The sequence below is a fragment of the Pseudophryne corroboree genome, chromosome 4, assembly GCF_028390025.1.
Source record: "Pseudophryne corroboree isolate aPseCor3 chromosome 4, aPseCor3.hap2, whole genome shotgun sequence".
NCBI classification, from domain to species: Eukaryota; Metazoa; Chordata; class Amphibia; order Anura; family Myobatrachidae; genus Pseudophryne; species Pseudophryne corroboree.
This window is the reverse complement of record NC_086447.1, coordinates 257,500,185-257,527,663: the sequence shown is the minus strand read 5'-3', so window position 1 is coordinate 257,527,663 and position 27,479 is coordinate 257,500,185. Positions and strand designations below refer to the sequence as shown.

General features: G+C 43.2%; 1 protein-coding gene across 1 annotated transcript in view; it reads right to left on the bottom strand.

Annotated features, from left to right (window-relative positions):
- The window catches only part of AADAC (arylacetamide deacetylase), a 45,809-nt gene extending 19,525 nt beyond the window's left edge, over positions 1–26,284 (bottom strand). Inside the window, exons 1-4 of the mRNA XM_063916077.1 lie at positions 25,983–26,284; positions 9,850–10,072; positions 8,037–8,106; positions 1,386–1,557 (exon numbers count right to left, since the gene is read on the bottom strand). Coding sequence (XP_063772147.1) covers positions 1,386–1,557; positions 8,037–8,106; positions 9,850–10,072; positions 25,983–26,123 — 606 coding nt within the window. The 5' untranslated portion in view covers positions 26,124–26,284. The remainder of the gene's footprint in view (positions 1–1,385; positions 1,558–8,036; positions 8,107–9,849; positions 10,073–25,982) is intronic.
- Positions 26,285–27,479: the final 1,195 nt, after the last annotated feature.

Sequence of the window (27,479 nt, the reverse complement as noted above, 5' to 3'; positions counted from 1 at the left end):
TAACTCTATGTTTTTAACTGCTTACTGTGTGAGTGTAACCATGTAACTATAGGTATACTGTACTTTGTAATATATATTGAATCCATATCCTTTTAAATAACAAATATATACATCAATGAGCTTTGGAACTCAGATAATGTGTGGGTGTATTGTTTTCTCTTATGGGATACAGTGTTTTGCGATGTACAGCGCACTTTTATCGTATATAGTAATAAGAGGTGCAGGCGTTTACAATATATATTAGAGTGGGCATTTTCAATATTAGTGAGAAATCAATTTGGCATTCTTAAATGTCAATAGGGGGGCGGGGTGTGTGTATTTTTTTCCTGTTCGCACTGGAAGCCAAATTGTCTAGAAATTACCCCAATTGTAGCATTTCATATACAGATTCAGAGACTCAGTTGCACAGAGATATACAAGTGTTGTATATCAAATTAATCAGCACAGTCAACGTGCTGCTAAGATTTAAGGTGCGTACACACTAGACAATATTTTGTATGCTGTATGCACTTGCTGATGGCGGCACCCCCGTCGGGTCCCGTTGCTGATTACATAGTTTTGCGAGGTGTCCAGTGTGTACATAGCATAAGACGCATTTTCAGCAAAAAAGGTACAAAAAAGACCCCAACGCTAGCAGAGTCACAAGGAACTTGATGTACAGAGAGGGGCTGTTTGGCATGACTGTAGCAATGATGTATGAGGACACAGCTGTAAGTATATAAATAAATGAACATCCCTTTTAACTGCTGTTGTTTTCAATTAGCTGGGATATCCTATGTATCCCGTGCAACTTTTAGTAAATATGTTAGTTGGTCTGTCCGGCTGATTTACACACAGAACTGCTCTCTGGGTTCATTTCCATTAAAACAGGAGAATAAAGCAGATCTTTGGTGTAATCAAGGAGAACAAATATAAAGTGCCCCATCCAGGTGAAATTAATAGTTTCCTGATTGGCATAAAAGGAAGTTGGAAAGATACATACTAGAGATGTGCGCTGACCCCTGTGTTTTAGTTTTGGTTCTAATTCATCATCGTCTTTTGGTTATGGCAAAACCACCCTCAAGTGTTTTGATTCAGATTCGGTTTTTGGTTAGGTTTTGGATTCCTTTAAAATCGATAAAAAATTCCATGCAATCCAAAACCCAGTATTTAATTCCAAGTTCCTAAATGACAACAGACCATAGCCGGGACTCGGCTCCACTCTGAATTCCAAAGTGATTCTGAACTGGGACTCCATTTGACTGGTAACCCCTAAGTTGTGTTCGTATTCAGGATAATGGAACCGCACATCCCTAATACATATTAAATATTGCAGTAAGGGATATAAAATTCAGTAAAAGAATGTGGAAAACCTTTTTTAATGAATTACATTATGAAAGTTATACCTGTTGTGATATGGCAGCAGCTAAGTTTCCTCCGGCGCTGTCTCCAGATACAGCTATTCGGTTTCCATCCACTGAGTATTTTTCAAGAATATTTTCTTGCATAAAAAATTTTGCTACAGTGTACACATCATCAAACTGGGCTGGAAAGTGGAACTTAGGAGCTAACCGGTAACTGGGGGGAAAAAAACATTTTTTTAAAAATGCACTTTTAAATCTTTTAAAAAATAGATATTTTCAAATGAAATGATAAACCAGTACATAGTTTAAACATGGGGGGGGTTTTGTACCGTGGCTTATATAGCAACAACCTCTATGAGTGACAATAAAATAGGAATAATAGCTACGGCTATCATGCCAATATGTATTTACAACCTGACAGGTACAATTAACATAAAAATTATACTGTATGTGCAATGAAACCAAATGTTACAGTATATGATATAAAACAGGAAAAGAGTATATAGATATGCATGCATGTGAATATAAAATGATTTATACCATAGTATGGCCATTGTATAAGGAGCGCATTAGTTTTGGACTGATTAAGTTATTTTTAAACTTAATTCAGTGTATTGCGCAGCATCAGCATAAACTTTGACCTACCAAACTATACATCAGTTCAGAGGTGCAAAGTCCTCTATTTAAGCTTGCGTTAATTTGCTATTAGGTCATTTCAATGTTGCATGATAAAGACAGTGTAGGGAATCCGTCAACTGAAATGATGCTTCAATTCAGACACACTGGGATATGTTTGTAAAAATGTTCTTTAAATGTATTAAAATGACATTTAATATACAATTAAATGTAATTTTATATTGTCTCAAATAAGACATATTGACATAAAGTAACAAGACAAGTCTTACATGGTAAAGTACTGCAGAATATGCTACCACTAGATACATGCAAATATATAAGCAATTTATCAGATGCATTAACACAAAAATGTGTGAAAATGTCTCATCTGGGATTGTGGGTATGTGCCGGTCTGCTGGTGATTGTACACATGTGTTGGTCCCGTCACCAGCCAGATCTATTGCGTGGCCACTAGACCAGCAGTCTTGAGCTAGAAACAGCACAGCGGGCAGCCATTCTGAAGAAGGGTAGAAGCCATCAATGGTCACAAGGGTTATGTAGGGCTGTACAAGGGATAAAACTGATAAGAAACACAAGAACTAATACAGACAGTGGGCTATGTAAAATTACCTAATACATAATTAGAGTGTGTAGCTGTATAATTATGTATAGAAGATAAAGGCCCTGCTCACATAAATCTGTACAGGTTATGGATGGACACAATGGAGGCAGAGACTGAAGAGTTAGGGGTAAAGTTTTAAGGATGGACTTGAAGGCTGGTAGGCTAGATGTCTAATGGAGTAAAGGATGACATTCCAAAAGTTACTGTGGGAGCAGTCCTGGATAAATCCTAAAAGTGAGAGTGTAGAAGAGAAGGCAGCACTCTTTAGCAAATTATGGCCCAGGTTTATCACGCCATGGAGAATGATAACTAGCATGGTTATAAACCAACCAATCAGATCCTGTCATTTTTCAAACATAGCCTGTAACATGGCAGTTAGGAGCTGGTTGCTTGGTACTCTATCACCATGCAATTTATCACTCTCCAAGGCTTGATAAGTCTGGGCCTATGTGAGCAAATGAGGTTGAGATGTAGGGAGAAGTGGGAGGTTCATATCATTGTAGGTGAGAAGGAGGTTAGTAGTTTGAATGTAATTCTGAGTGGTATAGAGAGCCAGTGAAGTGACTGGCAGAGAGCAGCAGATTACAGTAAATGAGGCGGGATATGAGGAGAGTAGATTGTTTTAGTAGGTTCCAGGGCGAGGAAGGGCCTGCATCTGGAAATATTGCTGGATATGGCAAGATTATAAAAGAAACTTGGTTTTTGGAGGAAAGTCAGCTGTCAAGGGAGAGGGAGAGGTTGGGAGTAGAGGCTGCCTGTGGAAAAGACAACCAGGCCAGTTTTAGAAATATTGAGTTTAAGGAAGTGTTGGTCTCAGGGTTGGACTGGGCTTGCGGAGAGCCGGATGAATACATACATACTTTTTGTAGCAATTTAAGTAATCCATGTGGATGGACATCACTCATCTGCACTGCTCTGGAGAAGCTACTGAATAGAAGCTGCAGGACCAGAATACAAGCTACAAGGTAGGAGACTCTCAGTCAGTGTAGTGACAGTCTACTTTCATTAGTCCCTTTGACCGTATTGTGGAACTACAAAACACAGAATGTCCTACTGAAGGGCAACCTTGGAATTTGTAGTTCCAAAATAGCTAGAAATCCATATAAAAGTAAGTAAATAACAAAGCAATTAATACACACCAGTGACCAGACCCACAGTAACTACTTGGAAACCTAATAAAGGACCCTAGCTGAACCAATGGAATTGCTGCGGTGCTCAAATCTCTAAAATATGCAGCTCTGTCAACCAGGACAGTCTGTCAATGGGGATGTGACAATGCAACAGTCTGGGTGTGTCCAATTCACAGGGTTCATGATAAAATCAAAATGCAGATAAGAACACCTTCCCAGGGGCATACCCAGTGCTTCTACAGGGATAGTCCACCCTTTAGCCCCTCCCCCCAAACATTCATTCATTGCAGTGCTCTCTATTGTTTGTTCTATCTGTCTATCCCTATGCTGCATAGTGCAAAGGGACAATTAATAGCTCATACCACCTAACTGTCCAAATGATAGTTAACTTTAGGACAAAGATGCTTACTCTAGAGTCAATGAGGCAGGGCCCATCTAGAGACAGCAGGAAGGTATGAGTACTGAAACTGACGGAATGGGGGGAAGGACGGTTAAAAGGTTGGAGGAGTTTTTAAACTAGGTGCCTGGGGGGAGGGTTTAGGTAGAATACTGGTCATGCAGTGAGAACAGTAAAGATGGTGGTAGTGAACCAAATGGGGGTAGGGAAGGGGGAGGGAAAGTGCACACTCCACAGACATTAATATGGGTACTAAAAAGGGTATTACCAAAGATATTGCAAAATCACTGACTAGTGACGTCTATGGGTTACCGTTACTGCATACAGAAAATGTTGTCCCTAGCACAAGGAGAAATACTTATCTCAATTGTATGTATGTAAACGCTAGAAGCCTTAAGGGGGGTACACACGGAGCGATATTCTAAGCAATCTGACTAGATTGCTTAGATTTTCAGCAAGATCGCTCCGTGTGTAGCCCTAACAGCGATAGCGATGCGCAGCCCTGCGTATCGCTATCACTGGTGCTAGATTGGCCTGCATGCAGGCCAATCTAGCGGGTCGCTCACTTCACCCGCTGGGTGAAGTGAGCGGCCCCCCGTCTTCCCCGCACGCTCAGCACAGATCGCGCTGTGCTGAGCGGCGGGAGAGATGTGTGCTGAGCGGTTCGCTCAGCACACATCTCTCCTGCATCGGCCCGTCTATATGGGCCTTAACATGTAAACAGGGGGAATTAGAAATTCTTGCCGCAAGTAATCAGTATAATATTATAGGCACTACTGAAACCTGGTGGGACGAATCTCATGACTGGTCAGTTAACATTGAGAGTTATACGCTGTTCAGGAGAGACAGATCAAACAAACGGGGTGGAGGGGTTTGTCTTTACGTTAAGCCATTTTTAAAACCTGTTGTACGGGAAGATATTCATGATGAAACTGTAAACACTGTTGAGACGTTATGGGTTGAAATTACATGCGGGCGAAAGGTAACGAAAAAGATAGTAGTGGGGCTATGCTACAAGCCACCTGACATTAATATATCTGATGAGGAAGTGTTGCTGAAGCAAATTGAGAAAGCGTCAGGAGCAGGCGACATAATAGTGATGGGAGATTTTAACTATCGGGAGAAAGGGTGGTATTCATGTGACCGCCGGTCAGCTGACCGACAGTCACATGACCTCCTCCACCAGCCCGACGGGTCACTGTCCCGATGGACGGCATGCCGACCAACAGGGACTATTTCCACTCGTGGGTGTCCACGACACCCATAGAGTAGGAATAGAACCCGTGGCGACCGCAGGTCGCCACCGAGCCCGCAGCGTGGCGAGCGCAGTGAGCCCGCAAGGGGCTTTCTGCACTCACCCCTCCCCGCCGGGATCCCGGCATCGGTAAGCTGACCGGCGATCAGCCGTACTACACCCGGGAGAAAGATTGGAAAACGATTCATTCAGAAATTGCGAATGCATCAAAATATGTGGGCTGATCGCAAAACCAGATGCAATTCCCAGAACATTGAAGACTTTTCCTATCTGCGCCAAGCAAGGTCATCCACAATTCTTGCAACACAAGAGGCTGGAAGTAGTCATCGCTGACATGAGGCACACCTGCGTTTTTTCAGACACACCCAGAAAATGCAGGTTTCCACCCAGAAATGCCGGCTTCCTGTCAGTGAAACAGCGTCTTCATTGCAATCAAGATGTGTACGCATTTTCTGTCACTATTATTATGCATAATGCGAATGCATGCGCAGTCGTATATTAATATAATTTCCAACTTTGCTGCGACTATTACACCACATTTTAACAATTAATCTGTGCACCTTTGTATAGGTACAGTATACTTTTACTGTAAGACACATGTGAATAGAGCAACCACACTAATGAGAAGTACCTCTGAAATTTGCAAGTTTTCATGCAGTTTTAAAAATCAATGGGGCAGATGTACTAAGCCTTGGAGAGTGATAAAGTGCAGATAGATAAAGTACTAAACAATCAGCTCCTAACTGCCATTTTTTAAGCACAGCCTGTAACATTGCAGTTACGAGCTGAATGCCTGGTACTTTATCTCTCGCCACTTTATCACTGACCAAGGTTTAGTACATCTCCCCCAGAGTTTGAATATAAACATTTTATTATGCCATTTTTAGCTTAGTAAATTGCTTGGTTTGAAAATGACAATAAAAGAGACATTTCATGTTGTGCTGTGGAAATACTGCATTTGGCTCTGTACTGTCACAATACATATTTGAATTAAATACATAGTTGCCCTCCCTCACTCTGTAGAGACTCCCTGAAATAGTAGCAATCTCCATGACTCCGAGAATAGACTATCAATTTTACTGATTGCACCTTACTGATTGCACCTTACCCCATTATATAGCTGTTACATTCTTGGGGGGGGGGAAATGAATCAGAGATACATACATTCAGATAGGATCATCAGTGCCATTTCCCTGTAATGGCTATAAGGCAGAGTGGGACAGATGTATTAACCTGGAGAAGGAATAAGGAAGTGATAAACCAGTGATATGTGCAAGGTGATAAAGGCACCAGCCAATCAGCTCCAATATGTAAATTAACACTTAGGGTCTGATTGGCTGCTGCCTTTATCACCTTGCACATATCACTGGTTTATCACTTCTTTATACCTTCTCCAGGTTAATACATCTGCCCCCATGATCCCTACGGCTACATGCATTTTAAATAAGGTTTCTCATGGCCACTTACAGTATATGGAACCTCTTATAAAACACAATACACAAACAAATCCTGCAAAATATCAGTGTCTTTTTTTCAATAAGTAAATCTTGCTAACTGTGGGGATCATTTACATTTGGATGTAAGTCATTTTCAAGACACGCTTCTCAGATGTAGCGGTACACGCCCGCGCTGATAGGTGGGGAAGCGGTGAAGATCACAATGCCGACGCCGGGATCCACAACACCCACAGAGGGAGAATAAAGCCCGTGGCGAGCTACCCTCGCCCTGCTCCTGGCATCTTAGTGCCCGGGATGCTGCTGTCGGTATACTGACGGCCGGCATCCTGGCCATCGGTATTACATACTGAATCCAATAGTTGTTACTTTCACAATCTTCCTGAAATGCTTTTTCAAAAGTAGGCAAGTATGGTTTAATATACTGATAAAATGAAATCAGCATTTTCTGCGTATATATCAGTATGATTGAGGTCTTAAAGGTGAGACAAGCCCATATTTAAAATTTCATGCACTTTTTTGACATGCCATCTTATGCTGTATAATAGTTTATGGTTCAGATAATAGGCCTGATGTTGACTTGGACAATATTACAATATTAACAGAAATGACACTTGTCTTGATTTTCTCCATTCAGAGTTACAGAACAAATTTACATGCACATAGCAGAAATATAAGGAATGTTCCTGGATAGTGGTTGGGTAGGTAATAGTGTCCGGAGAGATGAAGTGTCTTATGGGAGTGTCACAGGGGTGTGGCTAAAAGTGGTTGCATAAAGAGATGCTGAACCACTCATACAGGATGCCACTCTAACCGCACCTGCAACAGATAATGGGGTCTATTTACTAAGCCTTGGATGGAGATAAAGTACCAGCCAATCACTTCCTAACTGTCATTTTTCAAACACAGCCTGTGGCATAGCAGTTAGGAGCTGATTGGCTGGTACTTTATCTCCAGCGACTTTATCTCCATCCAAGGCTTAGTAAATAGACCCCAATATGTCTTAAGACACACCAGACAGTAATGCCACGAATGGATGTCTCAGTCCTTGCACATTCAGATGCACTGATCTACACCAGGTAAGGGCTTTGTAGCGACATTAGCATAAAGTTGCAGGTGCAACTGCAGAAAAGGATGCAAGGATTGCCTGTGACGCCTCTGAATCAGGGCCAATAAGTGATAATTATAATAACGAGCCTTTGGAACAGCAGAGTACCTACTTCACTGACACAACCACTGCATTTAGCTCGTGCGCAGTCTGTTTTGATTGCAGATCATACGGCTTCATGGCTGTAAAAGATTTAGTTATTGACCATGTATTAGATTGTTACTTGGAACAAGTAGCCACTGCAGCATTCCTATATTTAGCATGTGAAAAGGGAACATTTACAAACATTAGTCCTCATGGATTTTACATCACTAGAAGGCCTACTGACACCTTTTGCTAATGCCACCTTAATCTGCATTAGCCGCTATAGTCTATAGTATAGATTCCAGGATCCTGCCCTGGCAGTCTAAACATGCATGGCCTGATAGAATCTGATTGGTTGCTATGGGCAACATCTCCATTTGTCCTCTTTAGAAAGTTTTATACATCTCCCCCACCAGGGACGTTTCTAGAGAGGAGGAGGCCCATGTGCAGGATCCGTCTGGGCCCCCTCCTCTCTAGCCGGAAGTGCTGTGCAGCTCTGGGACCCTAACGGTGTCCCAGTGCCTAGAGCACATGCGCAAATCACGGTGGCCATTTTCCTACTGCACATGCGCGAATCACCAGGAAAATGGCGTCTCACGATTTTCCCAGTGAATTCTGCAGTGCTACTGCTGCGCCGCGGGGCGCTGGACGGCAAGTATTTAAATTTATGGGTGCGGTGTGGGCCCTCCTGGATACCTAGGGGCCCATGTGCACCACACAAACTGCACCCATTATAAATACTCCAGTGCCCCCCACTGTCACTCACAGCTCAATTCCAGCACCAACAGGCCCACCAAATCTTTCCCCATTTTGTAGCTCTGCTCATACAGTAAATGTTGCATTATTAAAGTCTCATGTGATTATACTTATATAACAATCCTGCTTAATCACAAATGTAACAAGTTTTTGTTATCAGTATCACTCACCAATTTTGAATTGAGTGCTATGTTGCATCTATTGCAAAGTTTAGACTGAATGTAGTGATTTTTTCCCCTTACTTCTTAATTAAGGCAAAATAGACAAAGGTGACGATTGATGTAAAGGCCCCTTGTTTTTCCATATTCTTCTAGCTTATGCACAGGATGGTAGTAACCAAGCCTTAGCGCCTCAAGGCAAGACTGCTAGCATCTAATTAGCCACCATCTAGCCCATGACAAAATACTGTCACTTTTCGCAATGAGATTTATTAATAATGCAATATACAGTAGTTAGACAAAGGAAATCTGGGGTCCTCTGTCAGAACATACTGTATGTCTTCTATCTGTACTGTTTTAGTAAAAAAGGGTCTTTGTGCTCCCTCATCTTTGCTGCGATGCGGCATGCCGCTTAGCGCACCGGGCTGCGACTATTCACAGTCGTCGATCACTCCATTAATTCCATTAGGAATAGTCGCAGCCCGGCATACCATGCAGCATGCTGCCTCTCAGCAAAGATAAGTATGGCTACATCTCCATTTATATTCCACTTATGATACACCATTGGCAACTTTGATAAAACTGATGGTTAGTACTACCCAAACAGATGCAGAGATACAGTATACATCCAGCATATAACTGTACAAGGTACATACAAGGTACAGGTATGTGTATTATATACTACAGCAGAGATTCTCAAGTGTAATCTTTAAGAATCACCATCAGATAATGATTTCAGGATTTCTGTCTGTGGAACAAGGTGGGATAATTACTGAGCCTTCAAAATAGATCAATTCACCTTTGCATGATTAAAGAAATATTGCTAACATGACCTGTCGTCTGTACTTGAGGATTTGCGTTGAGAACCTCTGTATTACTGTACAGTATATGCACATGTAACATATTATATAGGTTGTGGTCACTTACCTGCACTTCCTACACACCATCCACCACCATGAAAGTAGATAACTGCTCTCCTTAGTGTGTTTGATTGTCTCTTAGGCACATATAACCGCACAGGAATGTTACTAAACAATGTGTCTGTGACCAAGACATTTTCATCTGATGTGGGTTCTGTATGTTCCATGTTTGTTAAATACATCAAGACGTCCATATAGTTCTTTAACCCAAGCATCTCAGCCAAAGAACCCTGGCATACAGAATACAAATACAGGCAGGTGAGAGACTTAATGACAATGCAGTTACAGTATTTCTGATATAAGAAGCAAATCTAATGACAGTTTTATGCTGAATACTTAATTTAGCATTTGACATATAACCGAAACTTATCTAGAGGATCAAAAGATATACCATCTGTAGAAAAAGAGTTCCACTTTACATTTGTCCCTACCAGTGGTGCAAGTAGAAAAAATGTCTTATAGATACTTTGTTCGCGCGCCAAAGGCGTGTGCGTCAAAAATGGGTGTGGCCAGATACACATATGACCCCAATAATGCCAGATACACGTTGTCCCACAGTGCCAGATATACATTGCCCACAGTGCCAGATATACATTGCCCCATAGTGCCAGATATACATTGCCCCACAATGCCAGATACACATTGCCTCACTGTGCCAGATACACAAATGCCCCCAGAGTGCCAGATATACATTGCCTCACAGTGCCAGATACACAAATGCCCGCACTGTGTCAGCTATACATTGCCCCCCAGTGCCAGAGTTTTAGTTCTGGTCTGTGTTCTTATGCCCAAAGGCCTCATGGTCCATACTATCATTTTGTGACGTATTAATAATTGTGTGTGTAGGCCGAAGCGAACTTCTTGCTGGTGGCAGTTTCGGGTTTAAAGTAATCCAGTAGTCATGCACGGCGATTCTCGGACTGGTGTATCTGGAGAATCGACCGGTGTTTGTGACAGGCGGCTATACCAGGTCTGTTTGGGCACGACGTGCAATATGCATAGGGTCCAAAACAGTGGTCGAAGTGGGGCGGTATACGGCGGTATGGTCTACCGCCACTTCTTCCACTAACCCGGAAATGAGCTCATGAAAGTGCAGCAGGAGGCGAGGGAAGTGGCATCCTGCTGCACATGGTGCTCCCCGTCCCTGCGCGGTGGCCGGCGGCTGTGTAGAGCGCTGTATTAGCTCACAGACGCTCACCGCAGCCAGCCGCCCGCGCACGCCGCTCACCAGCTGCCCGCCGCTCCCGCTCACCAGCCACCCGGCGCCAGCCACTAGCTGCCCGACGTCGCCAGCAGCCCACCGCTCACTGCTGCCAGCAACAAATAAGGTAATGTTCCCTTGCTCTCACCTCTCTCCCTGTCGTCACTGTCCCTGTCGTCACTCTCCCTGTCGTCACTCTCCCTGTCGTCACCCTCCCTGTCGTCACTGTCTCTCCCTGTCGTCACTCTCCCTGTCGTCACTGTTGTCACTCTCCCTGTCGTCACTCTCCCTGTCGTCACTGTCGTCACTCTCCCTGTCGTCACTGTTGTCACTCTCCCTGTCGTCACTGTCGTCACTCTCCCTATCGTCACTCTCACTGTCGTCACTGTCGTCACTCTCACTGTCGTCACTCTCACTGACGTCACTCTCTCCCTGTCGTCACTCTCTTGTCACGAACCGGTCTCTTACCTCTGCGGGTTCTGGGGTTCATCCGTTGCCAGTGCGGTTGCTCGCGGTGCTGTGCGCCCGTGTGGGGACACGGCGTGATCAATGGCACAGGTAATGCAGAGTCTGGGAACTGTGAGTGCGGGGACCAAATGGCCTAAGGCACTGCGGTGTGTCTGCTGTATAGGAGGTGGCCATGTTGGAGACCAAATAGCTAATACAGAGCACTTGTGAAAACACCTGTGGGCAGGTGTAAGCCAATCCCGTGCTTGTGCTGCCTTTAAGTAGGCTGGGATTATGTTACTCTGGGCCAGTGCTTTGTTGTATCAAAGCTGTGCTCTAGCTCTGAGCTCTCTCCGTGCATTCCTGTGTGATTCCCGTGGTCCAGATATCGCCTCCGTTCCCAGAGGTCCGTCTGCAGCCTTCACTGCTGAAAGATCCACCGGCTCTCTGCTGTGCTGTCAGTTAATTGCACTCCTATTGGAAATAGTTGGATTCCCAGTGTCCTGCATGAGGTTACCTTGTCAGTCTGCCTATCATTCAAAGTCTGGAGGATTCTGTTTCTCTCAGCTGTTCGTTTGTTCAACTCTGCATTTAACCCATTCATCACCTTGTCTTCTACTACAGTTTCACAGTGATCTCCGGAACCCGCAAGTAACCCAATTCAGTACTTTTGTTTGCTATGTTGTCATTACAAGGATAATTCATCACAGTCTCTCAGTTAACTCTCAAAGCTCCATTGCCAATTCTTATAGTTAATTCTCCATGTCTGCATAAACCAGTTAAACACAATCTGCAGTTCAGCATCAAAGCTTGTTTATATTTGCTATGTTGTCATAACAAGGATAATTCTTCAGTCTCTCAGTTAACTCTCAAAACTCCATTGCAAATCCTTACAGTTATCTCTTCGTGTCTGCATTATCCAGTTAATAACATTCTGCAGTTCAGCATCAAAGCTTGTTTATATTTACTATGTTGTCATAACAAGGATAATTCTTCACAGTCTCTCAGTTAACCCTCAAAACTCCATTGCAAATCCTTACAGTTATCTCTTCATGTCTGCATTATCCAGTTAATCATATTCTGCAGTTCAGCATCAAAGCTCGTTTATATTTGGACAATCCAACATTTATTCATCAGCTTGTTTTGCATATGTTTCCATGAACATTTCTTTTATGTATTTTTGAGTTTTCTCTTGCATATTATTCCTGCAATACTTCAGTATAATATGATGATTAACAACTTGTCAGTTAACTCTTTACTGAATTGTTATTTTGAATAAATATATGAATCGGAACTTTCTTCGTCCTCCCTGCTTTCTTCATAGCCCAGCACCTACACCTGTGGTTGGTCCCGGGTTAACGGATTCACAAAAACACCCGGACCTGACAGTAAGCACTGGCCACATGGATCCGTCAAGTGACCAATTCGCAGGAGGCGGTGCTACGTCAGATATCCTTTCCCGTCTGGAAAACCAGGAGTCTATACAGACACAAATAGTGCAGTTTATGCAAACTATGGCAGACCGTTTAGAGACTCTTCATACGGCTATTAAAACGTTCCAAGTCCAGATTCCAACCCCAGATGTCCCAGTTACCACTACAGCTTCTCCTGTGACGCTGCCTACGTCTCGCTTGCAGTTACCCTCTCCGAGTAAGTTTGACGGAACTCCAAAACTTTGCAGAGGATTCCTGAATCAATGCGAGATCCAGTTTGAACTGATGTCTGCCAGTTTCCCATCAGCTCGTTCTAAGGTTGCATATATTATTGCCCTCCTCTCCGGTCAGGCTCTGGAGTGGGCATCACCATTATGGGAGAGAGGTGATCCTATCCTCTCTAATTACAAAGAGTTCGTATCTTCCTTCCGGAGAATCTTTGACGAACCAGGCAGGACCACCTCAGCATCCTTGGAGATTCTCCGTCTACGTCAAGGTTTACGTCCTGTCAGTCAATATATTATTCAGTTTCGCACGTTGTCTTCAGAGTTAAACTGGAATGAGGAGGCCCTGATCGCCGCGTTTTGGAATGGACTTTCAGAAAGAATCAAGGATGATTTAACTATCCGGGATGTGCCAATTAAACTGGATGAATTGATTTCTCTCTGTAACAAACTTGATCTACGTTACAGGGAGCGATGTTTAGAGAAATCCAGGGCAGAGCGATCCAGTCCACGTGATCATCCTAGACCTCGACAAGATTCTTCATCACAGTCTCCAGTAATGACTGAAGAACCTATGCAGATTGGGCACTCTCGCCTCACAGAGGAGGAACGACTTCGTCGTCGACAGGGTAACCTCTGCATGTACTGTGGGTCCTCCGAACATTTAGTTAAATTCTGCAAACTCCGACCGGGAAACTCTCGCCTCCTAGCTTATTCAAGAGAGGTTAAGCTAGGAGTTACTTTAGAATCACGTTCTGGGAAAGAGCCAACCTTGTCTATTCAATTAGAAGTTCCAAGTTCTACAGTGAAAGTTTCAGCCCTCCTAGATTCCGGGGCAGCCAAGAACTTCATCTCCTCAGCCTTTGTCATACGGTCTAAAGTTCAAACCATGCCCCTGGAAGCAGCAGTTGCTGTTACAGCAGTGGATGGAAGTCGAATTCCAGATGGTATAATTACTCATCGAACCGTATGTCTCAAGATGAAAGTTGGTGAGCTCCATTCCGAATACCTCTCCTTCTACGTGATTCCCAAAGCCTCTCAAGATGTGATACTTGGTTTACCTTGGCTGCAGAAACATAATCCTCAACTTAATTGGCAAACCATGGAAGTCCTTTCATGGGGTAAATCTTGTACCAAGGACTGTGTAGCTACAATTGTACCTCTTCGGTCAATTAGCCTTTCCGATCTACCTCCGGTGTATCAATCCCTTGCGGATGTTTCCAGTAAGCAAGCAGCAGACTCTCTACCTCCTCATCGTGAATGGGACTGCCCAGTCGTCCTGGTTCCGGGCAAGACCCCTCCTAGGGGACAAATTCATCCGCTATCCATCCCAGAGACGCGAGCTATCCGGGATTGGTCCACTCCTACAACTCTCAAGGGGATTCAGCGATTTCTCGGCTTTGCTAATTTCTATAGGAGATTCATTAAGAATTATTCTACGTTAGCTGCTCCCATCACAGCCCTAACTCGCAAGGGAGCAAATCCTACGAACTGGTCTTCTGAAGCAATCAAAGCCTTCTCTGATTTAAAGCAAGCCTTTGTGTCAGCCCCCATTCTTCGACAGCCTGATTTGAATCGTCCCTTTCTACTAGAGGTGGATGCATCTACAGAAGCAGTAGGAGCTGTGTTATCACAAGTCTTTGAAGATAAAAAGGTCCATCCCTGCGGATATTTCTCCCGTAAGTTCCTCCCGGCCGAACGTAATTATGCAATCGGTGAGCAAGAATTACTTGCCATCAAGTTGGCATTTGAGGAGTGGAGATACCTTCTAGAAGGAGCACAACATCGCATTACAGTTTATACTGATCATAAGAATCTTCTGTATCTGCAGTCAGCTCAGTGTTTGAATCCACGACAAGCTAGATGGTCGCTTTTCTTCACACGATTTGATTTCAAGCTCACCTATCGTCCAGGGTCTCAGAACAAAAAGGCAGATGCCCTTTCCCGGTCCTTTGCTTCTTCTGAATTAGATGATGCTACCACGAATCAAGCCATTGTGAATCCTACGTCCTTCTTAATGACTCGAACCTCTCCAGTTCCTCCGCCTGGCAAGACCTTTGTCGCCACAAGTCTTCGAAAACGGCTGTTTACCTGGGCTCACTCCTCTTCCTTCATGGGTCATCCTGGGGTTCTAAAGACTCTCAAATTTATTCAACAGTCTTATTGGTGGCCACGTCTCAAAGCCGATGTCCAAGAGTTTATAGCAGCATGTCCTAAATGTGCCCAACATAAGAGTCCAAGAAGTTCTCCACCAGAGTTTCATCCATTGCCAGCCCTAGAGGTTCCAGCAACAGATCAAGAGCTTCAACGTCTATCTAGCATCTGGAGTTGTGTACGTAAGTCCTTGGTCAAAACTTCCGCTCGTTATAAATCTTTTGCAGATAGAAAACGTAAAGCTGTACCGAGTTACAAAGTGGGAGACCAAGTTTGGATTTCTACGCGCAATCTCAAGTTCAAAGTTCCTTCTAAGAAATTTGCTCCCAAGTTTATTGGTCCATTTCCCATTGTTAAGGTACTCAACCCTGTGTCATACAAAGTCAAGTTGCCACCGTCTTTGAGAATTCCTAACGCCTTTCATACATCTTTACTGAAGCCTTTGATTCTCAATAAGTTCCGTACTACCCAGTCCAAATCTCCTAAAGTTCACTCTTTGCAGAATGAGGAATTTGAAGTTAAAGAGATTGTGGACTCACGTTCCCGATATGGACGTTTACAGTTTCTGGTCGACTGGAAGGGTTACGGTCCAGAGGAAAGATCCTGGGTTTTCTCTGAAGATGTTCATGCTCCAAGACTGGTACAGAAATACTTCTCCGAAAATCCTGATAAGGTTCAAAGGTGTTCGGAGACCACCCTTAGAGGAGGGGGTACTGTCACGAACCGGTCTCTTACCTCTGCGGGTTCTGGGGTTCATCCGTTGCCAGTGCGGTTGCTCGCGGTGCTGTGCGCCCGTGTGGGGACACGGCGTGATCAATGGCACAGGTAATGCAGAGTCTGGGAACTGTGAGTGCGGGGACCAAATGGCCTAAGGCACTGCGGTGTGTCTGCTGTATAGGAGGTGGCCATGTTGGAGACCAAATAGCTAATACAGAGCACTTGTGAAAACACCTGTGGGCAGGTGTAAGCCAATCCCGTGCTTGTGCTGCCTTTAAGTAGGCTGGGATTATGTTACTCTGGGCCAGTGCTTTGTTGTATCAAAGCTGTGCTCTAGCTCTGAGCTCTCTCCGTGCATTCCTGTGTGATTCCCGTGGTCCAGATATCGCCTCCGTTCCCAGAGGTCCGTCTGCAGCCTTCACTGCTGAAAGATCCACCGGCTCTCTGCTGTGCTGTCAGTTAATTGCACTCCTATTGGAAATAGTTGGATTCCCAGTGTCCTGCATGAGGTTACCTTGTCAGTCTGCCTATCATTCAAAGTCTGGAGGATTCTGTTTCTCTCAGCTGTTCGTTTGTTCAACTCTGCATTTAACCCATTCATCACCTTGTCTTCTACTACAGTTTCACAGTGATCTCCGGAACCCGCAAGTAACCCAATTCAGTACTTTTGTTTGCTATGTTGTCATTACAAGGATAATTCATCACAGTCTCTCAGTTAACTCTCAAAGCTCCATTGCCAATTCTTACAGTTAATTCTCCATGTCTGCATTAACCAGTTAAACACAATCTGCAGTTCAGCATCAAAGCTTGTTTATATTTGCTATGTTGTCATAACAAGGATAATTCTTCAGTCTCTCAGTTAACTCTCAAAACTCCATTGCAAATCCTTACAGTTATCTCTTCGTGTCTGCATTATCCAGTTAATAACATTCTGCAGTTCAGCATCAAAGCTTGTTTATATTTACTATGTTGTCATAACAAGGATAATTCTTCACAGTCTCTCAGTTAACCCTCAAAACTCCATTGCAAATCCTTACAGTTATCTCTTCATGTCTGCATTATCCAGTTAATCATATTCTGCAGTTCAGCATCAAAGCTCGTTTATATTTGGACAATCCAACATTTATTCATCAGCTTGTTTTGCATATGTTTCCATGAACATTTCTTTTATGTATTTTTGAGTTTTCTCTTGCATATTATTCCTGCAATACTTCAGTATAATATGATGATTAACAACTTGTCAGTTAACTCTTTACTGAATTGTTATTTTGAATAAATATATGAATCGGAACTTTCTTCGTCCTCCCTGCTTTCTTCATAGCCCAGCACCTACACCTGTGGTTGGTCCCGGGTTAACGGATTCACAAAAACACCCGGACCTGACATCTCTCTCCCTGTCTCTCTCCCTGTCGTCACTGTCTCCCTGTCGTCACTGTCTCTCTCCGTGTCGTCACTCTGGCTGTCCCTGCTGTCACAATTTCAGCTCATTCAGTGTGCTACAATGTGAATTTCGGCTCATACCGTGTGCTACAAGGTGAATTTCTGCTCATTCAGTGTGCTACAATGTGAATTTTGGCTCATTCAGTGTGCTACAATGTGAAATTTGGCTCATTCAGTGTGCTACAATGTGAATTTTGGCTCATTCTGGAGTGCTATAATGTGAATTTCGGCTCATACCGTGTGCTACAATGTGAATTTCGGCTCATTCAGTGTGCTACAATGTGAATTTTGGCTCATTCAGTATGCTATAATGTGAATGTCAGCTCATTCAGTGTGCTATAATGTGAAAGGGGGACCAGTACTAGATAGTATAAGGGGTTCTACTACACAGGACACCCCCCCTTTGGGTGACCACGCCCCCTTTGGGTGACCACACCCCCTTTTCTGGAGCACGCGCGCATAATTACATCCTTGACTTTTGCATACCCCCACTTCAAAATTTCCACTTCGACCACTGGTCCAAAACCCAATTGAATTGTGACAATTATTTGGGATTCTAGAAAGTCCAACTTAGACAGGATTTTTAGACATCCAAAACAATTGAATCGGCCCCATATTGTCTATGCAAACTTGTGTGAATCTGGCATTTAAAAAACCCACCTGCACATATAGCAGCCAGACAGGAGAGGGAGAAGTTGTAACAGGATCCAGTCAGCATACCGGCAGTTGGAATACCTACACCGGAATCACGACACTGGTCAGAAGGCTGATGCCGGGATACCGACATGGATGACAATGTCAGCACCAGAATCCCGGTTGTCGGCACCCTGATCGTAAGTATGCCAGTTAGACGTAGACTGAGGGATGGGGGAGGTTAGGTTTCCGCACTAGAGGGAGGGTTAGTTGTAGGCTGGGGGGAAGGTTATGTTAGGCACTAAGGGGGAAGGGTTAGGGTTAGGCACTAAGGGGGTATGGTTAGGGTTAGCCTGTGGGGAAGGAGGGTTAGGATTAGGCACTAGGTAGGGAGGGTTAGAGTTAGAATGCGGGAGGGGGTGTGTTAGGGGGGTAGAAGGGAAGGGTTAGAATACTTACCTATTAGGGGTTTAGGATTAGGCAGTAAAAAGGGAGGGTTGGGGGGGGGGGCAGTTAGGCTTAGTCTGCGGGAAGGGAGAGTTAGGTTTAGGCACAAAGCGGGGAGGGTTAGAGTTGGGCTGCGGGTAAAGAGGATTAGGGAGTACAGGGGAAGGGTTAGAATACTTACCTAGAAGGTGTCAGGATTCTGCGTGCAGAAATGCCGCTTTCGGTATCCTGACCACCGGCATCCCAAGCGCCGATACCATCCCGTTGTAACATAGGTTGAGCACAGTAAAGGCTTGTACATGAAACTGCAGATGCAGACTGAGATAAGGACATGTACTAAGCAGTGATAAAAGTGGAGAAGTGAGCCAGTGGAGAAGTTGCCCATGGCAACCAATCAGCAGCTCTGTATATTTTTATAGTATGGAAATTATAAATGTTGCGTCAATGCTGATTGGCTGTCATGGGCAACTTCTCCACTGTCTCACTTCTCCACTTTTATCACTGCTTAGTACATGTCCCCCAAAGTTTCTTCTATACAAGATAAAGAGAGGTGTTTCTGTAGTACTACAGATGTTGTAGTAGTGTTTGATTGGATATTTTGCATGCAAAACAAATGGTTAAAACACAGCATAAGTGTATGTTTTGTTGATGTATGCTGTGCATAAATGGCACCCAACGCCTTCTAGTGCCTACCTACAAGCCTCAGCATATATTTTTTCAATTACGTACAATTTGTTCCTAATTCTGCTGCATCATATCCACTGTGTACCTGTATGTGTACCTGTACTTTATGTAAAATGCAAATGAATGAAGTGTGTGACCTGTAATTTGTGTATATGCTTCATTTTATGTGTGTTGTTTAGTACATGGAGTTTGTTGCAGATTGACCTTGTACTTATGAACAAAAAGGAAATATTTCTGATAAAAAAAAAGTTCCCTTAAGTAAGTTTCAGGCCCCACTCGCTGCAGAAATCCTCCTATTGGCAGCCATCGGAGTTCCTTTTAGGTCAGGAACGTAAGTGGCTGCCAGCCAGTGATAAACAGTGATAAAACAACTCTGGGTATTAGCAGACAAGAGGTGAGAGGGCATAGATCGCTAGTTTACAGGAACTCAGGAGGTTGATACACGGGTTCAAGTTCTACATATTGCAATGGTCCAGCCAAATTGCAATTGGAAAAGTAGAGATAAATGTACGCTATGCCGATGTTTTAGCAGTTGAGTGATTATAGTACGTAATCTGCGCATGCATCTGAGTCACGCTGGGCATGCGTCACAGTACGAGCAATACCATAGCTGTATGGTGCAAGTCTTTAGTGACAGTGTGATTGAGAGGCAATAACCATTTGGGGGAAGTAATGGGGAGTCTCTCGGAGTGGATTGTCCGGGAGATTCCTGGGGATTGAGTCAATTGTTTTGCACGCCCACTACTGGGCGTCTATACGAATGCAAGTCAATTGTTTCTCCATTCGGTGCCCATTAGTATTGACGTGTCTAAAAGCACCTGGTTTAGCTGGGCAGAACGGTTAAACCTGACTAAAGAAGTGGTTAGGGTGCCCAAACAACAGACTTTGCAACATTCTTCTAAATTCTCAGGAGACTACGAGCCAGAGGCTAATAGGCATCTAAACGGAGTAACTACTTGCTCCATTTTGCGCCCCCTAGTGTTAGCAGCGGGAAAACAATTGAAATTGCCCGCCTGGAATACTAGAAGACCTCTTGCACTGCAGGGAAGGCAGCTGACCTCCCACACAGAATTATGCATTCTGAGACCGCTCATCTGGGAGAGAAGCTGCAGGGAGCAGCAGTGTGTGAAGGAAGAGGGGATGCTCTGGGCAGCTCTATAGGCTGCAGAAATTGTACCCAGAGCATCTCTTGGACACTCCAGGTAGCTCTGCTGCAGTGCTTCTGACTGCTGGATGCTGTTCTATGCACCCTGTAAGTCAAATCCAGACACCACGGGACAGTAACGTTTCCTCCCCCAGTGCCTTACGCCCTATTTATGACCGTGCATGGGCTGTATTTACACCTTCTTCCATCTCTGTGCTTAAAGAAGGGTGAGTTGGTGTGTACTATGTTATGCAGACATGTGCAATAGAAATATGCTTACTGTGTACTACACATGGAAAAATGATTTGGTCATAATAGATAGGATACTAAAGCATTTTTTTAATTATTATTTCTGCCTGTTTCAGCCTCTTTTAGACAATATTTCTTGACTGTAGGAGAATGTGTCCTATGCACTTATAAGTCACATCTAAAAACACAGTGTTTGGACAATGAATATCTCCTGATATGAAGAGGGTGACAGGGGAGCAAGTACCCAACCCCGGTCCTATTCAAACAGTATTGTGTTACATTAGCAAGTGCATTCAACAATTATGGCTGCCTAATTTTGGAGATACAGTAGAAGTTTCGGAGCTCTGAGCCTCAAACCCTAACACAGAAACCTTTGCTTTATATCACTGCATAATTACTTTTTAGATTCTCTCCTACTGCAATCTTTTTATTTACACAGTAAAGAATTGAATTGGCTAATCTTAAAAGACGCTTATGCCAATATGCTGTCCTTCATAGGAACCACCCTGATATGTACTTGTATGCTTGCCCAGTGTATGCTATTGCTATATTAACCATTTTAGAAGCGTGATTTACCTGTTGGGAGTTGCTGTGTGCCAAGATGTTTGCAATAGACCTTGCCATGGCAGTTAACACTCTATAGAAATCCTGTTTATTGTTCAGTTGAACTGTAAATGTGAATTGGCTACAATACAAATTTGCAATGCCAAGCTTTGCCCTTGACTATGGAACACCCTGTTCAATATAACTTTACTTTACAAGTGTATATAAATGACTGTATATAATTGGTGGAACACATACATTGTTTTTCTCACTAATAAAATCATAATACTTCACATGTGGCTATCTCCTCCAAAATCTGTATTTGTCCTGCATCTGTAATGTTATACAGGTTGAGTATCCCATATCCAAATATTCCGAAATACGGAATATTCTGAAATACAGAATTTTTTGAGTGAGAGTGAGATAGTGAAACCTTTGTTTTCTGATGGCTCAATGTACACAAACTTTGTTTAATACACAAAGTTATTAAAAAGATTGTATTAAATGACCTTCAGGCTGTGTGTATAAGGTGTATATGAAAAATAAATGAATTGTGTGAATGTACACACACTTTAATGCACAAAGTTATTAAAAATATTGGTTAAAATTACCTTCAGGCTGTGTGTATAAGGTATATATGAAACATAAATGCATTCTGTGCTTAGATTTAGGTCACATCTCCATGATTTCTCATTATGGTATGCAATTATTCCAAAATACGGAAAAATCCCATATCCAAAATACCTCTGGTCCCAAGCATTTTGGATAAGGGATACTCAACCTGTATTTGCAATTCTCATTCCTCATTAATTTACTAAAACTTCTAAAGAGGAGATGCAGCCAAAAGCAACTAATCAGATTCTAGCTATAATTTATGTAGTGCATTCTAGAAAATGATAGTTAGAATCTGATTGGTTGCTGTGGGCAACAGCTCCACTGTTTATTAGTATTAGTAAATATACTGTACCTCTATGTCAGAGGTTCCCAAACGTAGTCATTTAACAATCCACTTGTGTATTCCATTTCATTGTGTTATGACGTATTGTAGGGCTGTGGTTCCCAAATTCTATCCTCAAGGCATCCTAACAGTCTAGGCCTAGGGCTTAACTTTCCAGGATATCCATGTTTGATCACAGATGGTTAAATCACACTGACAAATGTTCTAGTATTGGCAATCTGATACACTCAGGATACCCTCCAGAGGATTAAAGTAAAACAAATAAATTTTATAAAATGTAACAATCCAATATCATTGCTGGGTGACCAAGATTTCCTCAAACTTTTGAAAACTATCTGAAAGCCTAAAAGAGGTTTTTGTCTGTCAACATGGTGCAGCGGTATTGTGTTATGTACTGCATACTAGGGACGTGTGGTGAGGTAAATGGCTGAGGAGGCGCTGGCTAGTACCAAAGCCAGTTTTACACACAATTTATGAGCCAAAGGGTGCATGTGGGCATTATACACAGGTGCAGCAGTATGTACTGCTGGAGGTTTGGCGAGCTTTGATCAGAGATGTGCGGAAAAGATAAGCAGGGGAGGCACTGCCTCTCTTGCTATAGACTTTTTACTCTAGAGATTTGACTATAAAAATCAGTATAATAATAAAAAGAAGATAGATATATATATATATATATATATATATATAAAATATATTTTTTATATTTTTCCTATACTTTATCTAGTCAAAACTCTGGTTTAAATGTTAGTATGACAGGAAAGGCTTTGCCTCACCTGTCTCAGCCCGCACCCCACTGCACATCACCGCTGCATACTAAATAATGTCTATTCACATGTGTGAGCGGAACATAAAATAGACACAGATAACGTTGCAGTACACTTGTGAGTATGTCTGAAGAAAAGAGCTGGGGCTAAAGCTGAAGGCTTGAAAGGCTGCATGTGGACCACATCGCAGCAAGATGAACATGGCTACATCTGTAGGTCATCTTTATTATAATTATTAATAGATCTAATGCAAACTTCATATATTAGTACATAGAATTGCAGTTACAATTAGATCCATGTCAGGCTAGTCCCATGAAATTGTTGCATCAGGTACATAATCACAAAGTGTTAGACTGAGACAAGAATGTCCCACCAGTGAATGCAGTGGTAGGGGCCCGAGCTTATATGGTGTTGCTAGTCTCCAGAGGGGGTGTAGTCAGATGTCACAAAGGTACTTGGCCAGTGTGTACGCACCAACAGATTGGCAGGAGGACTAATCTTCAGTTAGTTTCCATAGAAACAAACCAAGCACCCAAGTTCACCCATGATCTATGGGTGAACTTGGGTGCTTGGCCATGATGCTGCTCTACCAAGTTACTGGCACCTAGAGGAGGTGGTGGGGCCTTAGGCCCCCTATTCCCCTATATACCTGTGGGACAATACAACGCTGATTACACAGAATGTAAAAATGCATGTACAGTATATTGTTATTATATTTATCCGTATCTGTTATATATAGCCCTTCCCTGTGCTTGTCTACCCTGAGGTAATAATCCCCCCTCCACCTGGGAGATGAAGGAGCATGTGAGGGAGCAATATAAATTCAAAGCAGACAAGTGCAGGGAAGGGCTATACAGTACACACATACAGTATATATATATATATATATATATATACTGTGTGCAGAGATGGGGCATGTGCTTTTTGGACAACCGAAAAGACTGCCTGTTGGGACTTTGCAGGGACAGCTTGTTAATACAAATGTTGTCCCTGCAAGGACAACATCATTGGACGCGACATCATAAATTGCAACATCATTGGACGAAAATATTCAAGCCAATATTTTAATTATTGTTAAATGGACCCCTTGGTGTCATATTATAGTCCCTTTATTGTGTTCAAAATTTGTATAATAACAATTTTATATTTATAATTTCTTGATTTGTTTGGTTTTCTTTTGAAATTGATGGAACAATTTCATGGTATGAGCTGTCAGTATTATTGGGACTCCGGATACAGTTAACTCCTTTACAAATCTGTCCTCTGGGCAGATATACATACTGTACATTGTCTAAAGAGTCAGGGTGGCTGTGACATGATCATGGCCTAACCACCACTGCATCACACTTTATCCACTGATGCGCAATGGCATCAGTTGACACATTTTGCAGAATACCATAACTGTGATGATGTACTGTACATAACATCATGTCCTCATCTCTGGCCATTTCTCCCACTGTCCTAGAGACATTCACATTCTTTCATCAGTCTTGTTGCCTCTGAAACATTCTTGTATAGTTGGCACTTAAAACTGCTTATAAACCAAATTCATCAATAATAAGCCATTTTGCAGGTTTCCTTCTACTCAATAAGTTCTTAACATAAGACAATGGTAGATTCCCCCGACTGTGTACAATTTGCTGTCTATAGCAAAGATTTACAAAGTCCAAACTAGTTAAGATAAAGTGTTACAAAGTTCAAATCTGAGACTTGGCAAATGAAGGCTGGTTTATTATGGACTGAACAAGTCACTGATTACTCTGCACTATTTTCTGAGCTGTTCCCTCTATAACACAGACATATGAGAGTGGGGAACATAAAGGAGAAACAAGATATCCTTAATCAAGTACAATATGATTTCAAAGTGAAAATGACAGCCTCTATAAAAAAGGGTGTGGTATGGAAGGTAGATAGTAACTAGGTCGACAGTGTCTAGGTCGACCACTATTAGTCGACAGTAACTAGGTCGACGGGTTCTAGGTCGACATGGTCTTGGTCGACAGGTCAAAAGGTCGACATGAGGTTTGTTTGTTTTGTGTCGTCTTCTTCGTAGAGTGACCGGGAACCCCAATTAGTGCACTGTGTCCCCTCGCATGGCCCACATCGCTCACCATGCTTCGGGCAAGGATATTTTTTAGCAGTTGGGCAAAACCATGTGCACTGCAGGGGGGGCAGATATAACATTTGCAGAGAGAGTTAGATTTGGGTGGGTTATTTTGTTTCTGTGCAGGGTAAATACTGGCTGCTTTATTTTTACACTGCAATTTAGATTGCAGATTGAACTCACCACACCCAAATCTATCTCTCTCTGCACATGTTATATCTGCCTCCCCTGCAGTGCACATGGTTTTGCCCAACTGCTAAAAAATTTCCTGCTGCGATCAACTTGGAATTACCTCCATAGCCCGAATTAGCAAACACTTCTTGGATTATTTACAAGCCAAATATTTACATATTGGTAATCATGTGGGATGCAACATAAAGGGAGGTGAGTGCAATGGTCGTTTTGCATAAACATATAATTGCGTCATCAATAAACAGAGAATGATAGAGTTGGACCTATTACATTAACTTGAATTATTGTATTAAATATAAGAATATATTGCATTAAATACATACAGGTGAAAATCCAAGTTTGCAACTGTGAATAACGTATTTGTCTATAGAACTGTCTGCAAGAAGATAACTGTTACCGAAAACAATACACAGTTAGTATGGTGATAACACAGAAGTCGTGAACTATTGCTACAGTGTAAACAGCTCCCCGAATAGACAGAATTGCGACATATACATTCTAGAGGAATGTGCTAATGAAACTACCAGGCAAACTCAAATAGTTATATATACGACATACTTAACTCTTCCTGCAGCTATAACCTGAGATTTATGTAGTACACAGACCTCTTACCCCTCTACCTAGTTATTATTCTCCTACCATAACAGGACTGTCTAAATCCCGATGACAGATTTATAATACCTTTGTGCAATTTGTTTCTAAAATGAATGTAAATGCTGCTCATATGCTAACAGGATTAGTCATTAGAGAACCAGAGTGTGTTTGCGGGGAACACTCACACAGCAATTAATGAGCATAGAACTTACCACATGCCCCAGACTTCTGAAGCTCGCATCCATCATCATCACTTTCCATTTCTCTTCCACGTTGTCTGGCAGAGGTATATAGATGTAATATGCTGTCAGCGCAGAGACCAGCACAAAGCCCAGCAGCAGTTTTGCACCCATGTCTAACTACAGCACATGCCTCCAGTGATTCAGCCTCTCCTCACCGTCTGTGTTACTAGTCAGCAGCAAACACCGATAGGGCAACAGAAATCTGTTGGACCTGAGCCTACTCGTCATCTGATCTCCAATGCAATTTACAGGGATGCTGCAACAGACACAACAGAGGGGTAATGACTGCTACCAGCACAGCTCTGTGAGGTTATACCAGCAAGGTAACAGGGAGTACAGATCACACTGCTTACTGTAGGTATTAAACAATCGGAGCACTTACTGTAGCAGTACACTCTAGTATGCACAGTCTTGCAGACACAACAGTCCCAAACCTAGTTTAAAAACTATTATTATTATTATTATTATTATTATTATTATTATTATTATTATTTTATTTTTAGTTAAACTGTTCATTTATTTTTGTGAGGAATATCCTAAGTGAAACACGATTCTCAGACATTTTCTGCACTGCTTTTTGATGTTATTGGTGTTAAAACAAGTTTACAAAAACATATACAAACCTAAACCCCAACTGTACAATGCTGTGATATGTAGTATTGTGTTGCTGCAGTGCAGGAGGCTGTCTACTCTCTGGGAAGCCCCCCATCAATTTCCCAATCTCCATCACATCTCTTACCTAGGACCATATTATGACACAAAGGCAGTGGCGTATCTATAATGGGTGCTAGGTGTGCGATGTACATGTGCCCCTTGGTCCAGGGGGGCACGCACCACACACCCTGCACCCATTTCTTGAATACTTACCCCTCCAGAGTCCCACGTTGGCAGCAGCAGCAGTGCACACATCGCCAGAAAAATGGTGTGGCAGCCATTATCCTGGCATTTTGTGCATGCGCAGTAGGAAAGTGACTGGGAAAATGGGCACTGCGACATTTCCCCAGAGACCTGCACACTAGACCCAGGTGCCAGGGCCGGTTCGAGCCCTTTTTGCGCCCCGGGCAGGACATAGGGGCGTGGCTTCATACAGGGGGCGTGGTCAGTTACGCCCCCTGTACAGTAGTAGCGCCGCTGAAATGCTGAGCGGTGCGCGATGATCGCACAGTACAGGTCCTCTCCACGAAGGGAAACTAGACACTACGCGTCTAGTTCCCTGACGCCCTTCACAGCGGGACGCAGCGGCAGCGGGACACAGCGGGGGGCACAGCACTGCAGTAGCGGATCTTGCCATGGTGCGGCGCCCTCCGGATGGCGCCGGCGCCCACCGGAAGGCGGCGCCCCGGGCAAAAGTCCTGCTTGCCCATGGCAAGATCCGCTACTGCCAGGTACAGCACTTTTGTCTCATAGTGACCCTATTGCTTAGAGCAGTGGCATATCTATGATGAGTGCAGTGTGTGCAGAGGGTCC